The sequence below is a fragment of the Brienomyrus brachyistius genome, chromosome 14 (genome assembly GCF_023856365.1).
Source record: "Brienomyrus brachyistius isolate T26 chromosome 14, BBRACH_0.4, whole genome shotgun sequence".
Lineage (NCBI taxonomy): Eukaryota > Metazoa > Chordata > Actinopteri > Osteoglossiformes > Mormyridae > Brienomyrus > Brienomyrus brachyistius.
In genome coordinates, this window is record NC_064546.1 from 10,448,756 (window position 1) to 10,473,134 (window position 24,379).

The following is a 24,379-nucleotide window of genomic DNA, read 5'->3' on the forward strand; positions in this document are numbered from 1 at the left end:
GAATGCAGACAGCTGCTGCAGTACAGCTTTCTCTCCTAAGGCAGCATGTGACGCCAGGCTTCAGCAGGAAAACGATGTATTCAGGCATTAGCAGTGCGGAGCTGGCCTGTAGTCACAAGGATATTAACAGGCTGCCCAATTGACAGCTGAGCGATTAGACAACGAACATTTTATATGCATCATTTTTACTTAGTTTATTCTTATATAGTTTTCCAGAAATGTCCATCAGCTCTTCCGTTGAAATTCAAGCAGAGTACTACTGTCCATCTATATAAAATATAGAATATGGTTTATTGACTAAAGTGTCATTTCAAGAAATATGATATGAGTTTAGAATAAAGTTTTTATAGTGGTAAAGTCATCCAATAATTTAATAAAATAAAAATGTAATTAAAAATTTAGGGTTAAGGTGCATCTACATGTGTACACAGTTCGCATTAAACCTCACTGTTACATTTTCGTTTCCATACCCTGAAATTCCATGCTCAGACTGGTGGATTTGTTTGTGACCAAAACTGTAAAGAGCAGAAAGTATGTTCTGTAGTTAAGTAGTCTGGCTGTATGGTAATGAAGTGTAAATATATATAAGCATGTATATAAATATATGCGTATAGTTTATATGTACAGAATAAGGCAGGAGCATAACCCTAGACACGAGCATCAGTGTCAGATTCGTTAGCGGGTGAGTGATGGCCACTGTTTTATTACAGACGTGAGTTAAGCGACTGACTGTCCCCGGTGACTCTGGGGGAGTGAGAACTCAAGCAAGCGTGGGGCTGGAGAGGGGGGCCGCTCTTACGGGCTTTTGAGCACGGGTGCTTTCCATGCCCCCCCCCTCCCCCGCCCACTCTCCGAGTCAACTGCTGCCCGGCCAGATTAAGGCGTCAGACTGATTTGTAGCACCAGCCCTTTGAACATGCTCGCGGAATATTCCGGCATTTTCCTTAACTGGGATGCTCAGAATGTCTGCGGGAAATGTTTCTCAAAATCAATCACTCTCTGCACCAACATTGGAAATCTCTCCTATTTAGCAATTAATTTACACACAGCAGATGGACTGGTTGGATGTATTTTATTCCAAAGACTAATCGTCAAACTCCTTTTACAATCAATTAGGTCAAAAAACATTTCTTTTGCTATGTTTAAAATCAGCATGAATGTCCAAATAACTTAACTAATTATGTTCTCACTCATTAAAAGCTTGAAGTCCATCACAGACTCAAAAAGTTTTTTATGTCCTTGAGACATAAAACTAAAAAACACTTTTCCTTCATTATCTCTGCCAGGTCCGTTGAATTCTGTTGCTGTTCAAATTAGCTTGCAGTCAATTCCTATTTTTTTTCCTCTCCTTTATGAATGATTGGTGGCTGTGTTTTTTTTTTATTTTATTTTATTTCTGTGTGGATTTGGGCTTGCCAACTGCAGGGTGCATGTGCGAGTGTGTTTATGTGCGTGTGCTGGAAATGGGATGTGTGGGAAGGGGGTTACGTTTGTTAGACAAGCAGATAACAAGATTCTGAATTGCTGAGTCGTCGCGTTCCAGCAACGCTGGTCCTTTGTATGTTGCATCTCTGGTATTTCTATTCGGCAACAATACACTTTAAATCTCCCTTTATACCCACCTGCCAAACAATGTCATGTGGACTTACTTTTTTTGTAGTCCCCATTATGTCATCCATGAGCCATTATAGCAAAAAAAAAAAACAAAAAAACCCTCAAACACTTTCTGTTTTCCCTTACTCTCTCCTCATAGCCTTGTTTGTAATAGACAATGTGTTGTAACAATACTGGGGTCTAATCTCCACGTCAAAGCAATTTTCATTCCCCAGTGAGCAGCCTCCTATCATTTTGTAATGTTTTGTTACTTATTCTAAAAGAAATGAAAAGGAATAGTAAGCCAACAGGGGTGGCTGGACGAGGGTGGGGGGTAAGGGGGGAGGGTGGTGGACGGCGTATTTTGCCGAGATAAAATAGAAAAAAAACACCCGGAATTCAGCATATCCTAATAGGTTTAAGTTCTATTGAAACTGGTAACCAGATCAGAATGCCTGTTTTGTTAGTCGTCTTTTCTGTTTCCCCTTTTTTTAACCGTCTATAGCTGAAAATACACAGATCAGACGTACTCAGCCAATGGGAGAATTCCTGAATAGGTTAAGTACATGTTTGAACTCTCCCTGGCTGGAGCAGATTGTTGATGACCTAATCATTTTCTGCTCAATTATCTAAGAACTCCAAGGAGGGCGCGACACTTAAAATAGCGCGCCGTGCCTATTTTGCGATGTGCGCTGACCCTTGCAGCTGTTGTTTCCCTGTGACTTAGATTCTCCACTGCATTTTTACTTCGGTTCGTTATATAAATTGCAAAAGGATCCCACCCCTTACCCACACATATACAGCCTTCAGAAAATCTCCCGCCCCCCCGATTCACAAAATCTCCTCACCTATCATCAGCCGGACCTGGTGTTTTTCTGCAGTTAGCGGGTAGCTGACTGCTAGCCACTGATTTCCGATTAATGCTCGCTCTTTATTTTTATTTTTTAACTTGGCAGAGGGGAGGGGAAAAACCATGGCTGGTGGTAGTCGGGTCAAGCGGGTGGGGGTGGAAGGGATGGTGTTGATGAATACCCATAATTACCAAAAACAGGAGTTTATGTGTCAGGGCAACGTACGGAAGGCCTTTTGGATTTATTGCGTTTTGGCTGTGTGTACAGCAGTCATCTTTCTGCATTCCTGAAGGCCGCAGCGCACACGCCCGTCATGAAGGTCACATGACCAGGTCAAAGGGCAAAGTAAGAGCATTTCTCATCCAGAATGACCCAGATCCCCCTCACTCCAAACAGCTATGTCATTGCCATACTGATTGCACATATGCCCCCATTTAATTAATGAGCAAATTAATAATTTTTTTGTGTGTATATGTGTTTTTTTTATCTTCTTCATTTGACCACTGAAGTTGCACTATTTTGGGACCATGTCCTACTAACCCATAGACGGGAGTTTTCTCGTGCTGGTTTATTTATTTTTTGTTTCTTTTACTCAGTCTGGCTCACAGACGTGCAAAGGTTGCCGGAAAAACGGCACCAGCTTCTGAAGTTTAGATGTTCCCAGTGCTGAGGTGCTGACCCTGACTTGATTTGCAGTTATACACCCCCTGACCTGTGCACTTGACACTTGACTAGCCAAGCTATGTATGTTTGTGTGTCTACATCTGTATGCTTGACTCTATGTACCGGGTCAAAAAATCAAAAGGTACTACAAATGATATTGGGCAAATTATTGCCTACACAAATGAAGCCGCATATTCACCCATCCTCCAACTGGTTATTCTATACAGGGTCAAAGTGGACCTGGAGCCTATTCCAGTACTCCAGGCAGGGCTGCACCCTGGACAGGATGTCAGACCATGGCATGACACATACATGCACCTGCTGACATGCTACTGGCAATGTAGAGGTGCCTGACTGCGTGGCTTTGGACTGTGGGAGGACCTCTAGAGTAGCTGGGGACATCCTGTATGACACAGGGAGAACAAGCAAAGCCAAGCTTGGATTAAAGACAACCACATTATGCTCTGATCCACCACGCTGCTGATATTGCCATTATGTTCTAAATTAAAATACTTCATTTCAAATTATATATAAAACTAACAAACATTGTGCATACAGATAAATGCATATGCTATTTACTTAATTCAATCATACAGTTAAGACAAAATTTAAACAGTCCTTGAATCATTTACCTGTCGCTGAACAACTTGATTCTGTGCCCTTTTCTCCAGCGTTTTGACGTGGATTCGAATGTTCCACTAGCCAGTCTTGGTACCTTTACGAATGGGAGTTAAAGCCCCCCCCCAGGGCTGCCCCCCAGTGCCACTCACATTATCATTTTAACAGTTCAACAGGTGTATCACCTCCCAGCTCATCAAGTGGTTCAGCAACTTCCGCGAGTTCTACTACATCCAGATGGAGAAGTTTGCCCGGCAGGCCATCAATGATGGTGTGACCGGTGTGGAGGAGCTCAGCGTCAGCCGGGACTGTGAGCTCTACCGTGCGCTCAACATGCACTACAACAAGGCCAACGACTTTGAGGTAAGCTGTCGTCCGGCACCATTGCCCTCCTTGGTCAACATTATGACCTTCTTGTTCTTCTCCTTCTTTGTTAATTAAATTGAAAGACCCTCGTGTATCTTTGTTTTCGTAGCGTAAGTCATTTTTTTATGTTATTAAATTTAAAAGTAATGTGGGTTTAATGAATACAAAATTAGCAGTGTACAATGTTTAAGGCAGAAAGTAAGATGAATTGATGTTCTGAGTGAGGCAGCCACATTTATTGTGTGTATGAATTTCGCTCTACAGTGAAGTGCGTCTCTTTATTTAAAGGGTCAAGAGGCTGTAGCTGTAGTGCCACATTTTTTCCCGAATGTAATTTTGCAGTCCTTGTTGCAGTATTATGCTTATCAATAGAAACGAATGAAGTCTCCTTTAAAACACGTACATCTTATTACTGCCATTTAATGTTCCATCGTAAGAACATCAAAAACCTATGGTTTTCTGAACATGATGTTGTCCCTGGGATGTTTTAACCAATAGGAAGGGGGCTCTGGTTCATCAGCGTAGAAATAAATTTTAGTAGATGTTTTTCTTTTTTTTTCTACCAGGAACTTATTCATGGCACCAAGGTCATTTACATACATTAATGTAGAATTTGCAAGCTCAAAGAAGGTGCGTGCCGGAGGGCTACAGTGAATAAGACTTCTGTTGGTCAAAAAGTTATGTTGCGTGGAAACATTTTGCATATCAATAGATGTGTAGGTTCTGCAGGTGTTTGAGCAGGTAGATATGAGACAATTACCACGCAGCATAAGGAAAACTTAATCAGCAATGCAAATATTCTGGATAAGCTAACTTGACTTGAATGAGCTTGTTTGTTTGGATCTCTTGACGACTTCGCGTCTCTGTTGTGACCTAACCTTTGAGAATGGTCGAGTTTTACCTGCGGATAGAAATCTATTTTAATTTAATTGTTTCAACACTCTTACTTGCCGGGCACTGACACACACTGTGGCCTGTAGCAGAAAACTTTAGGAAGTTTTGCTTTTGCCAAAATTGAGCATCATGGAAGTTCCACCTTGATTGTTTCTCCCGAATGAATATGTCCTCTGTTTGGTCAACCGTTTGATGTTAATCTGGTCTGTCAATGTGCACTCACACAGCTTTCTTCTCCTTTGAGATGCTTTCGGTTGTGTTTCACTCCCTTCATATGTGTTTGCTTTCCTCCTTGTCCATTGAGAATGACATAAATGCGGCGTTTCTCACCACAGAATGACCTCAGCTTCTAAATACGGCAACTTTGTTAATTTCCTTTCCGCATTTGCTCTTTATCCCCTGCTTATCCGTTTCTTTCAGATACATTTCAAGCCCAGCAGGCGTCTCCTCCCCCCAAGCTGAAGTCAGACTGTTTGCTTGTGACTTCTATCCCTTGTCCCTTGCCTTAATATCTACTTCTTGGTATAGATATTAAAGGCAAAAAGTGAGGACTGATTATGTATTGACTGAAAGTTGAAAGCTATATCACTGACATATTGAAAGGATTTTTGTCAACATATGCAGGATTTAATGTATCTTACCTTATAAGTCAGAGAGAGTTATGAACTTATAAATGCCGTCATATCCAGGCCTAGTTTGTCAGATGGTCATGGTTGTATCAGTTCTACTGGTCTTACTTTCTGGACACACTCTGAGCGGGTTCTCTTTAACATTTCCTCAGTAGCTGGTACCTTCATGTGATCTGTCAATGTTGAGGAAGAAGTAATGATTCTGTGCGTTCTCCATTATTGTTTAATCTACACTTTATAATATACACTTATAGCACCTCTTAACTCTATTGGTGGTCCCAAGGGACACCTGCTTACTGGTAAGGTTACTTTGAATTGTTCTGTAAGTTATTATTATTTTTTTTTTACTTGGAAGAGCAGTTATGTTCGGAGCTCTGAGGGAAATCTTTTGCTAATACTGTATCAGGTCACCAGAAGCATTCAAAAGCTAGGGGGCAGAAGGCGGGGTAGGAGGCCACGGAAGATAAAAAGGCATTTTTATGACAGGTCTGAGAGGGTCTCATCTTTCCTTCAGAAAAGAGTTCAAGGCTCTTCTGACAAGCTTCCTTACCACCAGCCTCTTTCTCCAGCTCCACCCTCCCCCAGTGCCGTGCTAAAGAGAGTTTAAAGGACATTGTGGCCCTTTCTCTGATCTCTGTGCCTTTTGAAAGGGCTGTATCCGTGCAGGATAAGCACAGAGAAGTCCTTTGACTTCAAGAGTTCACATACTCATGTCTTTGGGCTATCAGGTGTCTGACCTTATCAGTTACCCCATTTCATATTGAAGAAAAAAGTCAGCGTTCTTTGTGCAGGCTCCTTCCTTTTCTTTCGTCCTTTCTCCTTCTCTCCCTCCTTGAATTGATCTGATGAAAAGGGCCACTCCCCTCCTCTGTTTCCCTGCTCCAATGCCGTCTAGACAGATGTTTCTTCCCTTAACCCGTAGCTTGCATCCGAAACCATGGTTCATTCATGGTTTCATTACACTGGAAGGATGTGCAACACAGGGCGACTATAGTCTGTGGGCTGCTTTTCAGGGCTGTGCCGCACAAAAGAGGAAATCATCGAACAATCACGCGGAGTGTTACCTGGAAAAGGCAGGGCTCCCTGTCGCTCCTCCTTTCCCTCCACATCCCTCCTCCCTCTTTTACTCTTCTCCTTCTCTCTTCAGCGAGGCTCCTTTATCCTCCCCTGGTCTGACCTACCCCAAAGGCCTTCATAATTAATTGTCCTTCAGAGACATGGAAAAGTTCAAAGTCTATATGGGTGCTGCCTTTACTGCCACCGCCTATTGTTTGACATTCATCTCCCTTTACCCTTGTCTCATTCTGTATTATGTCTCGCTCACATGGGAGAAGGCTGTTATCAATAAGAGCTGAGAGAGCTGCCATCTCTGTGGCCACGGGGGGGCTCAGGCCTTAGAGCAGACACGGGGGGCCCCCCACAGAGGGCTTGTTTACTGCACTTCATCACCACCAGCCATCAATGCCTTCTTTCCACTGGCGCCACATTGCTACACCTGAACCATACCTTGTACCAGGGAGTTGTAATTCCAAGCAGGCCCAGCAGGTGGCACGGTGATTAAGGACACTGGTTTGTAATCTAAAGGTTGCCAAGCTGGGGTCCTCGGGGAATTTTCTGCACTGTGCACTAGAAAAACACATTTGTTGATTTCTTTGGCTAGGGATGAAAAAGAAAAAATTACGAATTTACTAATCGTTATGTATATAATATGAAAGAGTGCAAGCTTCTTAATCAGTTAAAACAAATTTTTCTTTCACCTTTAACGCTGAAATACCTGCTGTAATTTTCAAACATGTGTTTAGCTAGCTAGGTCAGCAAGAATGACCTTTGTCTGTAGTTTGATATAAGGAAACCCTGCTGTACGCAGCCTCTAAAAGTGAGCATGTTTGGTACGATGCCAAGGTCAACCCACTTTTGCTTTTGGACCTGGGCTGGAAGTCCTGCCAGCGCTGTTAAACGTGATTTATTTTTGCCAGTAGGAAAGCGTCTAAATAGGCTGTGTCAAACTTAATTCCTGCCGCGCTGCGTATATTGTGCGTGTCTTCACTTGGCATTTTTGGTACAGGTGATGATTACAGGAATTTTGTCCATTATCCATAAAGAAAAATGCCACTGGACTGTTGCATCTGTAAGTACATAGTTGTAAGTGATGCATATAATTAATTAAATGTAGCAATTTCAGCTGGAGAAAGGGATGGACTGGAATGGACGCCAGCAAGTGCAGGGCCCACCCTAGAATTCACTGTTACACCACTGCCCAAACCGAAATTTAGCTGCAGAGCGGTTTGTGGGTGAATAAGACTCTTTCTGATGAATCGGATTTGAGTCAGGGAGTCGATGATGCTCAGAGTTTTGCACTTATCTCTGGACTTCTGAGGACCCAAGTTTAGTGCAGCTGTGACGGCGGCCCTCACAATAAGTGGTTTGTAGGGCCCGCTTGACCGTCATGTGATCCGCGTGGCCAGTGCGCCGAGAATGACTCTGCCTATTGTGCTTTGACCGCTGGCATCGCGGGACACTCCTCCCCACTTCCCTTTGATAGATACTCTTCTACGAACCCCCCGATCGACTCCTTGATCAAAATGGCCACCCGGATTTAGCAGAGGCTGAATGACGGGTGACGAAATCAATCCTGTCCCCAAAAACCCGGCATAATAAATAGTCTCCGGTGAATCGTCCAGATCAGCTTTGGATAGATACATATTTATGCTAGCAGAATTTTTCCTGCACTGCTTTTATGCACTAAGCGTTTTACCATAGCCTTTGTGTAGGGTATTCCGGGCCAGAGTCCTCCAGGAATTACTCACAGGTTAAGTATTCTTTTTAACAGATAGCATGTAATTTGGATTTGGTGACTAGCCATGTGTTCTAGGTTAAAATTTCGGCCTTTGTCCGGGAGGCAAAAACGTAGTTGTTTTTTTTGGTGATTAATTTCTATGTAAATGTTAGCGGTGAGTCACTCTCATTCTTGACAGAACCCGCTGACAGAGAGCAGACTGTAATATGCTTCCTCCTGTTTCAATGCTGCCCCTCCTGTTAACGTCACAGTCTGCAGGTCATTGCCAGAGCGGAGTGTCCCCAGCAATGCATGTCGGCAGTCAATGAAAACCGACTCCTGTCATATTACTGCACATATTATCATACTTCACTTCCGCGGAACGCAACTCGATATAAGTTGAAGGGCTTGCGATCAGCCATCACGTTATGATGGACAGGCAGGCTGTGTTGATTCTTGTTTTTTTTTTCTAGCATCCCCTCTGTCGCCTTGACACACGGTCTCCTCGCAGGACGCGGGGTGGACACCACGGCTCTTGAAGCCAAAATTACGCGCGATTTGCATGGATACGTGAGCCGGGCCAATTAGTCATCGTCCGAGGAAGATGTCAGCTGAGCAAATTTTACTTAGGATCTCGGTTCGTATTCAGCGTTGTAGAATGACCTGTGTGTGAAAACTGAATAAGGTCCGATTAGGTTCTGGTAAACCTTTAGCAAACTGCTAAAATTAAAAAAAGCCAGCGATGTTTACAGAGATCATCATCCAACGCCAGCTGAGTTATTGAAAAGGGAGAGCGTTGTGCTGCTTTAGAAATCCCTGAACGTTCTTAAATTGGTGCCGCTCAGGGACGGCATAGAAGTGTGCAGAGTGTCGTTGTATGGAAATAAAACACGTTGGCCGACCCTGAAAAGTGCGCTGTGCCTCTCAGCGGGAAACCCGAAGCCGAGCATGTTGGGCTGACGAGCGTCGACTCAGCAGGCATGCGGCTGCACAGCACGACACCCCGGAACGAGGCTCATTCAGCACAATCGCAAACGTCGCCTCACTGGAGGCAAAAAAAAAGGAGACATCAGTCGTCAGTAATGTAACTGCCTTCAATTATCATTAGCAATAATCCTTCCAATTGTGATAAAAGATGATCGAGCTGGATTCAGTTTTTGGTCCCAAGAAGATCGTTTATGAAAGACAAATGTTGTTTCAACGTCATAAAAAATGTACATTTCGCTTATAAATGTTTAATCGGTTCTAACAAAGGCTGCATTATATCTGGTTGCATGTATGGCTTTTTTTTTTTAAACCGAGCTTTATTATCCGAGTCTCTCCTCAAGCTGTCTTCTGCTTACAGCTGGAAAAAGACACTTAAAACCCTGGATTGCTGTAGGCAAACAAACATCTACTTTCTATGGAAGAATGACAAGCTCTCAAGTGATTACATTGTCATGTACAAAGCTTTCGGGGTGTGATGTCTGTCAGGCAAAATAATTTATTAATGGTTACTAATTTTCACAGGATGGGGGGTAAATGTCAGCCTTGAGCTTTCAGTAAAAGGTCAAAGGAAAGATGGTAAAACAAAGTAGAATTCCTTATGATTGAAATTATCGCCATGTGGATAGAGTCGTTCCTAGCACTACGTTTATTTATTTATTCCTTTTATGAACTGCAGCCAGTCATTCAGTTTCTTGGCTATATGACCAACCCCACCCCTTTGAAACAGCCCTCCCCATCAAAAGGTTGCCATAGTCACTTGGAAGAGAGAGGTCCCAGGCTTTGGCCAAAAAAACCTTGTCATCTGGTCTTTTTTTTCCCCTTTTATAAGGCTGTGTGTGTGTGTGTGTGGGGGGTGCTTGTAATAATTACATTATGGGGACCAGATTTCCTTACAACGTGAAAGAAACCTTTCATTTTAACGTTGTATGGACAATTTTTTTGAGAGAAAACTCAGTTTTATAAAAACCTGCGACGGCAATAAAAAAACTAAAAATGCCAGAAGACTTCTATTTGTTTGGATACTTATGGTTAAGGTTAGGACTGGGTTGGGGTTAGGACTGGGTTGGGGTTAGGACTGGGTTGGGGTTAGGACTGAGTTGGGGTTAAGGTTGTCATTACTGGGATTAGGGTTTTGCCCATAGAAATGAATGGAGTATCCTTACAAATGTATGACAACAAACCTGTGTGTGTGTGTGTGTGTAAAATTTTCCTTTTTTCAGTTTATGTCCAAGGTTATAAGTTAAAGTGTGAAGTCTTACCCTCCTCGAACTAATAGTACAGCCACTGCTCGCAAAGTCTCACTCCCTAAATTGGACGTGTCACCTTTTGCCTCTCAGTATAGTGGCCGCCGCTGCCTGGGAAATTCTCTTGTCAAGACGGGACCTGCAAGCGCTCATAGACCATGATCTGTTAATAGCCCTGAGATAATACTGAGTGTAGGACGGAAGGTCTAACCAGCTGTAGCTGAAAGCTAACTAACACCTTCATCATACTGCCTTACTCATATCACTGCTTTTTATTTGATTGTATTTTATTTTCCTTCCAGTTTAGCTCTTATTCCAACATAGATATGCTTCCAGTGAAGCTTCAGGTTTCATTTGCCTCATGCACACTGCCTCGTACACTGCTCTTCTGTGCAGTGAGTTGCTTTAACACCCACTTTCTGGATTGTGCTTCGAAGTAAATATGTAATACAATGGAAATAAAATAGTGTAAAAGATAATAAATAAGAATGAATCGCTAGTACAAGTAGTAGAAATAAAAGGACGGCAGACTAGACATTAAAAAGAAAGCAGTGTATCAGGAATTGTAACAAGATGGGGAAAATATGGGGTGTGCAAGGTTTTCTTTTTTGTTAAAATATTACTGTTATAAAGGAGAGTTTAGGACAGGAATCTGAACCATGTATTGCACTGACTGATAGTAAGACGCTAACCTTAGGCTGTCTGTAGAGACCCCCCCCCCCCCCCCCCCCCGCCCGAGGCCCCCCTCAGCTTGCGTTTCATTCATCCCATCCCGTGTCACCTTGCATGCAGTCTGGTCTGTGACACCAATGGTGATTATGTCATTAAGTTGCTCTGGGGGGGGCCCCAACACATCTGTAGCATGGGTGCATGCCCCCCCCCCCCCATGTTGGCACCATCCCACGCCGACACACAGACACACACACAGACATTCCCCCCATTAGTATCGCAGCCAACACCCCCCCCCCCCCATTTCACCAGACAAGAAAGGCCCAAACTGCCTCCTTCTCTCTGCCCACTTTGTTCCTTAGGCCATTGTCCCCCCCGTCCTCAGTCTCCAGATGTCCCTCCATTGCTCTGCCCCCCCCCTTTTCATCTGGTCACAAGTGCATGAGGAGATAAATGACTTTGTAACCCTTGCCCCAAATCAGCTTTTCCCCTTCCTACCCCCCCTCCCAGACCTGCCAAATTCACCCGCCTTTGGCCCCCTTAGTCTTTTGAAATGGATCCGCAGGAGCATCTTTCAGTGTGAGGGGTGCTGAATGAACCAAGGAGGAGGGGGAGGGTTACAATAGCTCAATTAGTTCACCACAGGCATTATTTGGTAACAATTCAATTTTGTTTCAATTTTGATTCATTATTTTTTTTTTTGTTGTTTTTTTTTTTTTTTTGCTGTGGGCCAACTAAATTTTTTCCCTGGGTTTTTTGAGGAGATATGAAGTACGTGCTAGTAGCACTTGACTACTATTGACTGATGATTCAAATGATAAAATCATGCATTATTTTTTACTTACATGCGGACAATTAAGAGTCAGTAGGCTTTGTTACTATACATAACAGTAATAATCTGCAGACTTTATGAGGGCCCTGAATCAGTTGTAGGACTAATTGTTTGACTTTGAAGCCGGAAATGCTTATTGTCAACAGAGTTTTTATTTGGGAAAAAGGGCACAATGGGATAATAAGTAGCACCAGCGACCCATCCTTGACAGGCTGGCCAACACACAGATTCGCACCCATTTCATTATGAACCGGGAAAAACATCACCAGCAAGGACAGCGGAAATGGCTTTGAAATGTGTTTATTCGCGATAGCTCCATTTGTGGCAGTTAAACTCCGTAAGGAAGGTCCCCATAAGGAGCAGGAAAAGCTTTGGGACAACTAGGAGGGTTTGGACGGGCAGAGCTGCAGTTGATTATGAGCTGTAAAGTTGTCTCCCAGTCCTGAGTCCAGCAGGGCACCTTTTCCAGGAGAAATCTCCCCGATCACTCCCATTAAGGATTAACCAGAAGTGTCAGAAATTAATGACCCTTCTAAATACATTGACTGTAGCAGATGAGTTGAGGTTACATGTAGGAAATACAATCTGTAATATCTACCCCAGATCCAATCCTCATATATAATAATATTGTGCCAACTATTTTCATGTAGTTATTATCTGATTTAGGGAATCGCTCTGCTGCTCTTGTACACAATTTGGTAGCAAAGGCTTTAAGAGGGGAAAATGGTCTCTATTATAAAGATGTTTTTTTTGCTGTTCCTGCCCTCCCATTGATGCTTATTCACGCTAACCCCACCACTGCTGCTGGACTCCACTCCCATCAGCCCAGTACCTGTTATTGCGACGCTGCTCTGTCCTTGATAAATATTTACCTAATGAACAGCAGAAACAGGGGGGGCGGTTCACACGTGCGCGCACACACACACACACACACACACGCTTGGTCATGTATCCATGCCGGGGTGAATGAACGCTGGGGGAAAACGCAGGGCTCCACGTCTCTGCTGCTGAATCGCTTCCCCTTTCCCTACCTCTCTCTTTTGTCTCTCAGCTGTATAATATCCCTTTTCATAAGCAGCACCCCCCCCACCCCCCCACATACAGACACACCATCACCACCCTCCCATCCCAGCCCTGGCAAGACCAAAAAACAGGACACAGAACAATGCCAAAGAGACCGAACGCAGGAGGACAACAAAAACAAAATGCAAAGCGGACCCCATTTATACTCGCTGTCTAATTGCGAATACCCTTCTTGTCAGAGAATATTCCATTTTTTTCCTTTTCTTTTCACTCCTCTCCCCATTAATACGCAATTGTTTCTGGTTACAGGAGCCTAAATGTCACCTTTTAAAGTATGTAACTGACCAACCTGAATAAAAACTAAAACTAAAAAAAAACAAACATTCAGATTTTATTATACACCTTCTTTTGATCCTTAGAACAAGGCCTGCGGGTATTGCTATCCAAAATCGGATCACTTCAAAGGCTATTTGAAAGCCGTTTTCTCAAACTGAAGTTTTAATATTCTAATGATGCAGTTTTGATCAAATGGGAAGAGATGACCGATGTTTAAAAATGAGGGGAAAAGAACAGGCTAGCAGACCTCTGTGACGTTAAATGTGTCTCGTTAAGGACAATTAGAGCTAATTATGCGTCTTCTCGGGATCCTTAGTTTGAATCCTTTAAGGCCGGTTTCGTGTGTGTGTTGTGTGTATGTGTGGGTGGGTGATGTGTGCATGTCTTCTTTGTTTTTCGGTCTTTCACTATGGGACAGGGAGAGTTGTGCGAGAGCCGTATGAAATATTTATAAAGAATTGTCTCGCGATGCGATTTGGCCGTATTTACCACGCAGTGGAGCGTCCGTGGCAGATTAGCCTCGACAATACCCGTAACAAAAGCACAACAGCTGATCCGTCTGATGGGCGGAGGTGACAAAACGGTTAAAGCACGCTGCTGGCTATGGGCAAGCAGTCAGCAGATGCAGACAAAGGGGTCTGTGACAAGAATAATTCTCTCTCTCTCTCTCCAAGGCGGGCAGTCAAGAGGATCCAAAATACCAATACCCTTTTCTCCTTGACATTGTCTTCTCCTTACAGTCAGCATTTTGCTGCCCTTTTATAGTAAAAACAGCAGTAAAAAGATTCCTTGTAGGATTTTTTTTTTTGTGTCACACTACACCTTTACACCATGTGGTCCCCATATTATTTTTAGTGGGTGCTTAAGGAATCCGATTTCAGGGTCCGTATCCCACTGTTTGTTTTGCTTATTGTATGGCATTATGAAAAGGTTGATGCTGACTTTTTTTTTGTGTGGCATGGGGGTGGGGGGGTGCAATTTCTGTGCTTCGCAGTGAGCAACGTACATTGAGGAGGTTTGCTATACCTTTAGGCACAGGAGAGGTTTAAAGAAGGAGCGAGAGATTTTTTTAGCATTTTTTTTTTTTAGCTATCTGGGTGCCGAGTAAAGGAGATGGTGGGGGGTATGCTTTGGAGAGGGGAGTTGTGCTGTTTTGCGGGGGGGAGAGGTGGGATACCTTTGTAATATGTCCCCCCCCCACCCCCACAACCATTCCATGTGACATTCATTCATCAGCCAAGTGCGTTTGGCAAGCCTTCTCACCCACGAGCGTAGTTCCAGTGACCGCTAACCTTGGTATGTCCTGACACTCATGATGAGTATCTGCAGGACACAGGAGGCAGCCAGCTCTGCTATGTCAGGCTTTTATTGTGCACCGAGGAGGGTGGGGGGGACAGTCAGCATTATCAACCAAGTGACCCCTGAAGGCCATGCCGCGTCCTCCCATGCCACTCTGGGAGCGCCAAGGTGAGGGGCATGCAGGGGGGTGGGCCCAGCCAAAAAGGACTCGGGGCAGCCACTTTGTGTGATCTTGCCCCAGGAGAAGCAACACAATAGCAGCAGAGGCAGAATCCGAGGGGTGGATGCAGATTCTGAAACCTCAGTGGGTTTGTGATACACACCTTGACGTTGTGCTTAGCTGCTTCAGTATGTCACGTCAGAGGCATTTTTCCAAATGAACACTAAATGTATGTTAAATACTAAATAGCTGATTTGTCCAAGAACTCATGAGTTACTCATGATTTCATATAAGAAGCCACAAATTAGGAGGCATTGTTTTTATTGCAGGAATGAAACAGTACGCTGGTGCCGTTGTCGTGGTTTGTTATAAGTTCAGGGTGGGTGTTGCCGCATCTGTTGTGTGGTGCCACTATAATAAGAGAATCTAGACAGGATGTTGTTGATTGAGCAATGATCCTACAGGCTATAGAATAGCTTGCGTACCACTGGCTTACCAGTTTACCTGAACTCAACGCATTAGGGTGCATTACTGTATGAGGTTAACAACAAACTTTGTATGGCTGATAGTTGGATTTGAAGAAATTCTTCTCCTAGTGAGGGCTTTGGGTGCTTGATACATGGGGTGTCGGAGGAGAGACTTCGCCCGGATACCTGTGAGCTGGTGGCATTTTTAATAATATAAAGCACATGGAAAAATTGAACGTATACAGACTGTTCATGCCACGTGGACAGGATGCCACTCCCAAGGCTGCTCAGAAGCCGGACATCTGCACACCTGGCATGGGCTGTTACTGGGCAAAGGGGCAGCATCTGATCAATGGCAGAGAGAGCACTGCCAAGCTTCAGCCAGTGTCCTAAACCATAACCAACATTTTTTTTCATGTGCAACATACAACGGCATCTGCTTTTTTGTATACCTGGATATGCACTAGTGGGAAACATCATTAAATTCATAACTTAATGAAGCCAGGGGAATCAAAATTTCACATTCTCTTCTTTATACAGTCATCCAATGACTCACGTCCTCTTAAGTAGGATCCAGTTATAAATCTCTAGGTCCATGGTGCCACCAGGACCTTAATAACGTTTATTCTGAGACGTCTGAAACATATGTAGTGGACCATAGCGGACGTATTTTTCTATGTGGATGGCATGCGGCAACAACCGACATAAAACAACCATGCTGCCACCTTAGACGTTTAATTTAATATGTGTTATATTGTTATATTGTATCTTGTTATACACTTGTGGGCAAAATTGTGGAAACACCTATAATTTTTTTTACATTACGCTTTAAAAATTACTGCACGGATATTGGCAATAATAATTTATAAACAATCAAAGAATGTTACAAATATCATATATTGGATGATTAAATAAGTAACTGGAGCAACAGTTGAATAAAGTCTTGCAATCTCTAAAAACTGGAAGTATTTCCAGTTTTGCCCAGCAGTGTACAGTATACTTGACCTGTCCCCGATAAAGAATGAGATACATTTTGACTGATTGACATCCTTACTTTCCGAATGTAACCAAGACGTAATTTGATGGATGCCTGCATATTCACTTTCCAGTGGAAATCTGTACTTAATAATCATGATCATCCACTGTGGAATCTTTTTATGATGTATGTTTTTCAGCCAATCAGTACTGTGACAGCGCTAAATGAATTATGTGCTTTTTTTCATTGAGAATGTTAATGAATACTAAGGTAGCATGTAGTTCATGCTTCAGTGTTTTAAGTCGGAAGTCAGCCAATGCGGTTCCTGGCCCACTCTTGGGGGAGGTCTCCCGGTTCTTGCTGAAACTAATCATCTCTGCAATACTGTGGTGCAGGGCTGTCAAGGCTAGTAAAGAGATCAGAGGATCATTTCCAGTGTGCCCGTGGACCGAGCCACTTGGAGTACCCCCGAGTCAGCCGGGCCTCCCAGTTGCTGCCGGGGGGGCGTGGGCGATTAAGCTGTGGTGATTTAGAGAGCTCCGAGAGGCAGCTGAATTCAGTCGACACATAAACCCCCCTGACGCCAAAGCAAAGAGGGTCACAGGGGGGTGGAGCGCACAGGAACCCCCCCCCCACACACACACACACACACACATACATATGAACATACCCCCTCCCCTTCTTCTGCCGCAAGCCATAAGCATAATAGAGTAGTCGTCTCCAAAGTGCTACACGTCAAAATCAGTCTCCTGTTTGCACTGGGTATCTCGCCGTTCCCAGTGTGTGGGCATCTTGTCCTGCAGACCCTGAACTTCACCCAGCTTTGCCGTGTGACGTGTCAGTAGGGCTGGTGAGCGTACCAAAGGGAAAGCTCGGTCCAGACGGTCCACGTCTATTAATTTGGAACATGAGCGAGTTCTAGGGCTGAATCAAGGGGTCATAGTTTTGTGGAAAAAAAAATCCTGTGCTAAAGGCAATCCCTGACCTTTCCCTTACAACCAGGCAAAATGGGACTTTTCTTCCCTCCGTTCAGTTCCCCTTCCTCTTTGCACTGTTTGAGCAACTTCTTGATGGAGCTCTTCTGTCATAAAGTGGCAGGGGCCCAGTTCCCCTTTCGGGCCCCCTGATAAGGGCGTGTCATTCGTACTTCTTGTGCCAACGTGGAAGTATAAGCGGTCACAGCTCAAACACAAAAAAAAGTCTTATCGTTATATTAAGAAACAGGAAGTTCAGTGCAAGGGAGTACTGTCTTACCTGTGAGGAAGCTGAACATAAAACAGGAAGTTCACTCGTAAGATAACATTTGTACTTCATCTTAGCACGATGTACCAGGTGTTCAAAACACCCTGTGGCTGTAAAACATTGTCGATGTATTTGTTTTCCTTTTTTATTTCACGTGTTTTCACAAATACGTGTATCTGACTGAGACTTTTTGTACAAAGACAAGGGGACACAAAGACGTCGGGTCACGACTCTTATTGTGCCCAATCCATTTTGTGTCTCGTGTAATTTTATGCGAGCACGATTGCTTGGGATTCTGTAATGGAAATTCAAGTTTCTGGGCGTGAGGGGCAGACAGTGTATTAATCTGGGGCATGGCCTTAGCCTAGCCTTCTGTTCCACATGGGGCTGAATTGTGGGTTCAATTGTGTCCCCCTGTTTTTTTTTTTTATTTATTTCTCTTTTAGCCTCCTGCCAGGGTTGAGAAAAAAAAATCACAAAAAAAACTGTGCTGTTGCCTGTCTCGAAGGAGCTTTCGGCAGCCTCCCTTTGTTAATCAGAGACTTGGGATTGAAACGTGACCCTTTATTAATGTCACCGTCTCCTTGTGTATCAGCAGGTTCCGGAGCGATTCCTGGAAGTGGCGCAGATCACGTTACGGGAGTTTTTCAACGCTATTGTCGCAGGCAAAGATGTTGATCCTTCCTGGAAGAAGGCCATATACAAGGTCATCTGCAAGCTGGACAGTGAAGTCCCAGAGATTTTCAAATCTCCCAATTGTCTGCAAGAGCTCCTGCATGAGTAAACGTTTCCATTGTTACCCCCCTTGCACCCCCCCAACCCCTTGAATGTATAAAGTAGCACTCCCATTTTGAAGCCTGACTATTTTGGGACCCTATTTTTTTTCCTTTTCTTCCTGTGAAAGGTCTTTGAATCCACTGAGAGTTTTGACAGTGTGAATCCCCCTTTTTACCTGCCCCCTAACTTGAGGGGGGGGTGGGGGGCGGGGGGGTTACCACTTATACATGGCACGGTGGCTAATTATACTGTTAACCTGAAATTCTCCCATTTGGTCACTAATAGGGCTCCGTTTCGCCGAGAGATGTCTGAAGTGTGTGAAGGTTTTCTTGCGGAATAAGACTATACATTTACAGATTGTATAGGTGTAATTATTATTTATAATTATTATAATTATTACTATTAATGTTATTGCTTGCTTCGAATTGATACATTATTGATTATCTTGTTTGTTTCATGACGATGCTTCATAAAATAAATTATTCTAAAAAAATATATAAGGGTAGAAATTCTCTACGAAGTATATTTGAGATAGATCGTTTTGTTTGAATATTGTGAAAACTCTGTTCTCAGTTTGGCGGGTTTTTTTTCTTCTCCTTTTGGCATGAATCCACATTCTCCTGTTTTTCTGTCCACTCTGATAGCACAGGCACTGGGGAGAGAGACCTGCTCCCTGGCTTTCTCCTTGACAGAGCAGCCTATTCCTGTAACTAAGCAACGTGGTCATTTCATACAAACGCAGGCCAGTTTTGCACAAAAAAAAAGAAAAAGAAAGATGGACGCTTTCCCAGTCAGGGACCACTCTTGTTAATAAAAGCACATCATCAAAATCACACACGTGCATATGCAGACGCGGCAGTGTACACAGGCACAGATGAACGTCTAACAATTACACTTCCACAGAGTGAGGGAAGTTGTTTTATATTGTTCATTCCGCACTCTCTCTTTCACAAACGTTTTTGCGTGTGTCGCTGATTTAAATTTATAAGTGCTAGCTGACCATGACCTAAACCAACACAGAGGATATATAGTCATTGAATAAACATCCTTTTGGACACAGGCACAGTACAGTTTCACACATAATTTTCTTTTTTTAAACTTCTGAAAGACCCCCCCCCCCCCCCCCCGAATAAATTAAGTGCGACAAATATGTGACATTATGTGTAACAAATGGATCAACTAAATGTAGGCACTCTTTGTCCAATTACATTTAAAACTATTGTTTTACAGTTACTGTGTGATACAGGTTTAAAAAAGAAGACAATAATTGAGATACCTGAAAAAGTAGTAGTTATATTCACCTGTGAAGACGTTTTAATTTGTTTGGGTGAGTTTAATTTTAATTTGTATATAGATGGAAACTGCAGGTGAAACATGACATGTTTATTTTGAATGGCACTCTCGAAATAGGACAGGCAAATTGTCCCCTGACTGTGACACACTTAAGGGTGCCTTTTGTCATCCGTGCCATTTTACAAAGAAAAGTGAATCCGGGGGTCAGTTGATGCAGTCAGTGTTACTTTTCATACCAAACATATATCGTTCATGCATTGCTGGTCACCAAAAATTGAAATTTGTTGTCACATGATTATGAAATGATACAGCAGGTTTTAAACACAGACTCCAAACATCCTCCCGTATCATCAAATTTCCCATCTCATAATGCTCAGTCGACCATGGGGCCCCACGAGGGGGCTGAGCGACATACGCAAACACGTGCATTTTTTGTTTTTTTTTTCCGGAAATCCAGCTGATGAATTGAAATGTGCCCCCCTACTCCCCCACCTGCAATTATCGTCAGCACAATGCCTTAAAAACCTGCTGACTTCCAAAACGAAGAAGTACAAAAGCTTGCGAGGTCCCGCCGTTATGCCCGGGGCCCTGGCAGCCTCGACCAGCCTCTGGACAATGCAGACAATAGAGGGAACGACGTGCCAATGTTTTAACTCTGTTTAGAAAGGAGGAAACGAGTGCAGTGTTGCTAAACCCCGTCACTATCGCTCATGCCACTACCCCTTCATATAAACACTTATTTTCAACTGCTTTACATGAAACTTTATCTTCAAACGAAAAATAAAGTGAAAGCAAATATCTACTCAAGAGAAACTCCAAGAAAGCATATTAATTAGTTACTAAAACTGTTTATAAATTCATGGCAATTATTTTTTTTTTTTACCTCTTTTTACAACATGTTTGTTGCCAGAAGTAATATTATGAGTCAATTGCTACACTTGATGCCGTTGTTATAGCATTTTTATGATTTTGGTTCTTATAAATATCCATAATTTTGGTCCATGCCTCGTTTACTTTCTGCAGATTACTAATTGTTAGCATTGGAGAGGTTTGTGTGTGTGTGTGTGTGTGTGTGTGTGTGTGCGTGTGCACGGGTTTGTATTACCGACATTGTGGGGACTAAATTCCCCCACAATGTGGTAAAATTTTTAGATTGTAGAGACATTTTTCAGGTCCCCACAGTCAAAAAACTGAAATAGCCAAAAGACTTTGGTTAGCTACATGTGGTGAAGGTATGGCTAGGTAGGGGTTAAGGTTGTCATTGTTGGGCTTAGGGTTATGCCCATAAAAATGAATGGATGGTCCCCACAAACATATGAATACAAACACATGTGTGTGTGGATTAGGTTTATATTACATTGTGGGGACCAAATGTGGTCATGTTGGCATTAGAGTTTTCCTCAAAGAAATGAATGGAGAGTCCCCACAAAGATATAATTACAAACCTGTGTGTGTGTGTGTGTGTGTGTGTGTGCGTGCACTTTAATGGGTGGCAGATAACAGTGGTAAGGCAAAGAAGTCAAAGATATGACAGAATCTACTGGGCAAGAAATAATGTTATTTGTACTTAGTCTCATTGCTTCTCTTTATGTCCTGTTCAGTCTCTTAGCCTCTTGACATTGACATGAAAAGCCTATGGACTTCCAATGTGCACAGTGTAAAACTTGAAGGCAAAAAGATCAGAGAATCTCATTCATTCATCGCTAATCGTTGTGAAACTAATTATTCTGATGTTGAGATAATATATTTTTCCTGTCAGATTAACTTTCCCTGTTGTGTGATGTGATGTTATAGTTGCCTGTGCCTAGATTTTGTGAAGCACCAGCAGAAGGGTGACATACCTTCAAAACTGAAGTAAAAGTAGTTTTTAAAGAAAATGCTCTGTCCCTCCATTCCAAAATGTAAAATAGCTATTGTGCCTTTCGTGGCAAACGCTTTCATCCCCTTTTATATTACCATAGTTATTATTATTATTATTATTATTATTATTATTATTATTATTAGAACCGCAATAAATAATGCATAGAATTTGGTATTTGTTTTGTTTTGCTACTTAATAGAATGACAACAGCTAATGCACATGCTGTGTCTTTTTAAATCAAACGTGATAACTATTTCAAAAATGGTAACGATGAAGTAAACAGTTTTTGAAGAGTAAATTTTTAGAAAAATTTGATAGAGCAAATTATTTTTTCTTAATGTCTGAATGGCATTCAAGTTACAAAGATTCTCGTAGGAACCAATCATTTTGTAACTGTGGTGCAAAAACCCTTTTTTTAGGCTATTCAAAAGTAGCATAGAAGCAATATTCCAGTTAGTGTGTGTGTGTGTGTGTTCATATGTGGAGGTGTGTGTGCATGAAGTGTTACATGTATTTTCTACATAATGATACTTTGTTTTTAAGTTTTAGCAATTATCTCTATACAATGGTTTGTTTGCATCTTACGTTTCACAGATGTTTGTATACAAGGGTGTATTTTCTTTTTTTTGTTTTTTCAAAAAGTGAAGGATGATTTTAAGCTATAAACATTACTGTTGCCATTAACAAAATAGATTGGACGCTAGAGTATTATAAATTACAAGTCTGACACTGCAGTGGCAAGGAGAATGAAACTTAAAGGCTACTGCAAAACACTTGATCTGATCTACAATTTTTCACCATGGTAATCTCCAGTTTACATGTACAAGAATTGTTTTAATTGACCCTTGATGTTTTCTTTAAAGAAATATGATACATTTTCTAGTATACTGTATATAGTGAGTTACATATGTATACAGTATATATGCAGAATGTCTATAGCTACATTTGGCTATTCTGAAACGTATCTATCAAGTAAGTAACATGAATTAATTATTCTGATTAACGATAATGTCACACCCTGCCTGAATAGTCCGATACAAAAGGACAACCAGGCCTCCCTCTCTGGTCTCTCTCTCTCGGATAGGTTTGCGCTGATAACTGGTATGACATGAGAAACCATCACACAGCTCAGCGGTCTGGGCGACCTGAAATTGTATTGTCAGTGCTAATGTGGGAGTTACGACAAAAAAAAGAAAAAGAAAACACTAGTGCACTGGTGCCGTTTAGCTTTCCGTTGACCTCGGCTGTCCCCTTCAGCGGCAACTCAATTTGTTCAAAGCCAGTTTGTGTTTGAGCTTATGTCAGTCTATTTATTTATTTACTTTATTTATTTACTACCGCTGTTGTTTCCGTGAAAGGATTAGACATCGTCACATTTTATACACTTTTTGTTGTTCTTCTACCCTTTCAAGATTGTTAAATGGGCCGAATGGTCTCCTCTCGTTTGTAAATTTCTTATGTTCTTAAATCCCCCTCCTGGCTAGGTTTCGATTACCATTTTCCAAAAAAAAAAGAAACTTTAAAATAAAATATTTTTAATATGTTACAAAGAAACAAAGTGTACATTGTAATTCTGTTAGGTGTAGGGAGAAACTAAATGGAAAGTGTGAACATTGCTCTGTGTACATTATACGTTACATGGTATGTGAGAGATTACGTTCTCTCCCTGTTTTTTTCCCCCTAGTGGTCTTGTGTATGTAAATACTGTATTAACAAAAAGTGGGAAACACTGCCTTTGTATTATTTAGCAATATGTTGTAAATAGCATTGTTATGCTTTTTTTGTATTAAAAAAAATGATTTTGTGCAGTAACTTCAACTGATATTGTCATGATTTCATATTATATAAATATGATATATAATATGATTTGTTTCATATTTGAATACCCATATATAGCTAACGATCTGGATTGTGGATTTTTGTTGTCATTTTTGTCATGCAGATTTTGCATAATTTATTTGTTTAATTTATGCTAATTTATTTAATGAAGGTGTACGTTTCTTTGTTACCAACAATGTACTGTAATACCATACAGTAGAATTCAACAATATAAATCCCTTGACGATTACGTAAGTGCAAGCAGCCAATGGAATTTAAAAAAAAAAAAAAAAAGCTTGTTCCAAGATGAGCTTGGCAGCTAGTAAAGTCAAGAAGAAGAAATGTACAAAGTTTTTTGGAAGTCTAAGATGTTTTTGTGTTTTTTGTGTTTTAGGCTTTTGTATTCTGTCAGACTTTCTCCTTTGCTTTGTACCACCTACACAATACAGTAGTTCAATTGCCTCGTGTGCCTTCCATCTTCTCTGAACTGAATGTATGTGCAGTATATATGCAAGCTTGTGCAAAATAAAAACAAATTCCAGACGTCTGATCTTCAGCGTTCAGTTTTTCAATAACCTGTTTATCTGGGACACCAGGTGCCAAAACCCAAGTGAGGCATTAAGACTTAATTCTTTATGAAAAACACAAATATAAGACAAATAAAATCTTAAGTTACACATGCTTCAGAAATTACCTTGGTAAAGTGTTTGTTCAAGGCCTAATCACTTTAGTGAATTGTCTCGCTGTTTTTGTTGGGTAGGCCTATATTTGTGAACGTGAGTTAATTATTATAACATTTATAGAAGTATCATAAGTAACAAAGTCTCACTGTTTGCATTATTAAATAGCTTCGTTTTATCACGAGCAGGGCCTGCTCTCTGCAAACCTAGAAATGGTAGAAGGTACAGATAACCACAGTATAGATCAACATTTTGTAGATGTGAATTATTAATTGGGCAATATTATAAAAGTCAACTGAAAAACATGATCCTAGTGTTGGGTCAG

The 24,379-nt window shown here is 41.9% G+C and overlaps 1 protein-coding gene across 5 annotated transcripts in view; it reads left to right on the forward strand.

Annotated features, from left to right (window-relative positions):
- The window catches only part of prox1a (prospero homeobox 1a), a 36,283-nt gene extending 12,364 nt beyond the window's left edge, over nt 1–23,919 (forward strand). For 4 of the 5 annotated variants that reach the window (XM_048974603.1, XM_048974600.1, XM_048974601.1 and 1 more), the window contains 2 exons: nt 3,894–4,088; nt 18,221–23,919. In XM_048974603.1, the coding sequence (XP_048830560.1) occupies nt 3,894–4,088; nt 18,221–18,409 (384 nt within the window). In that variant the 3' untranslated portion in view covers nt 18,410–23,919. The remainder of the gene's footprint in view (nt 1–3,893; nt 4,089–18,220) is intronic. The other variant, XM_048974604.1, reaches the window with a different exon arrangement.
- Nucleotides 23,920–24,379: the final 460 nt, after the last annotated feature.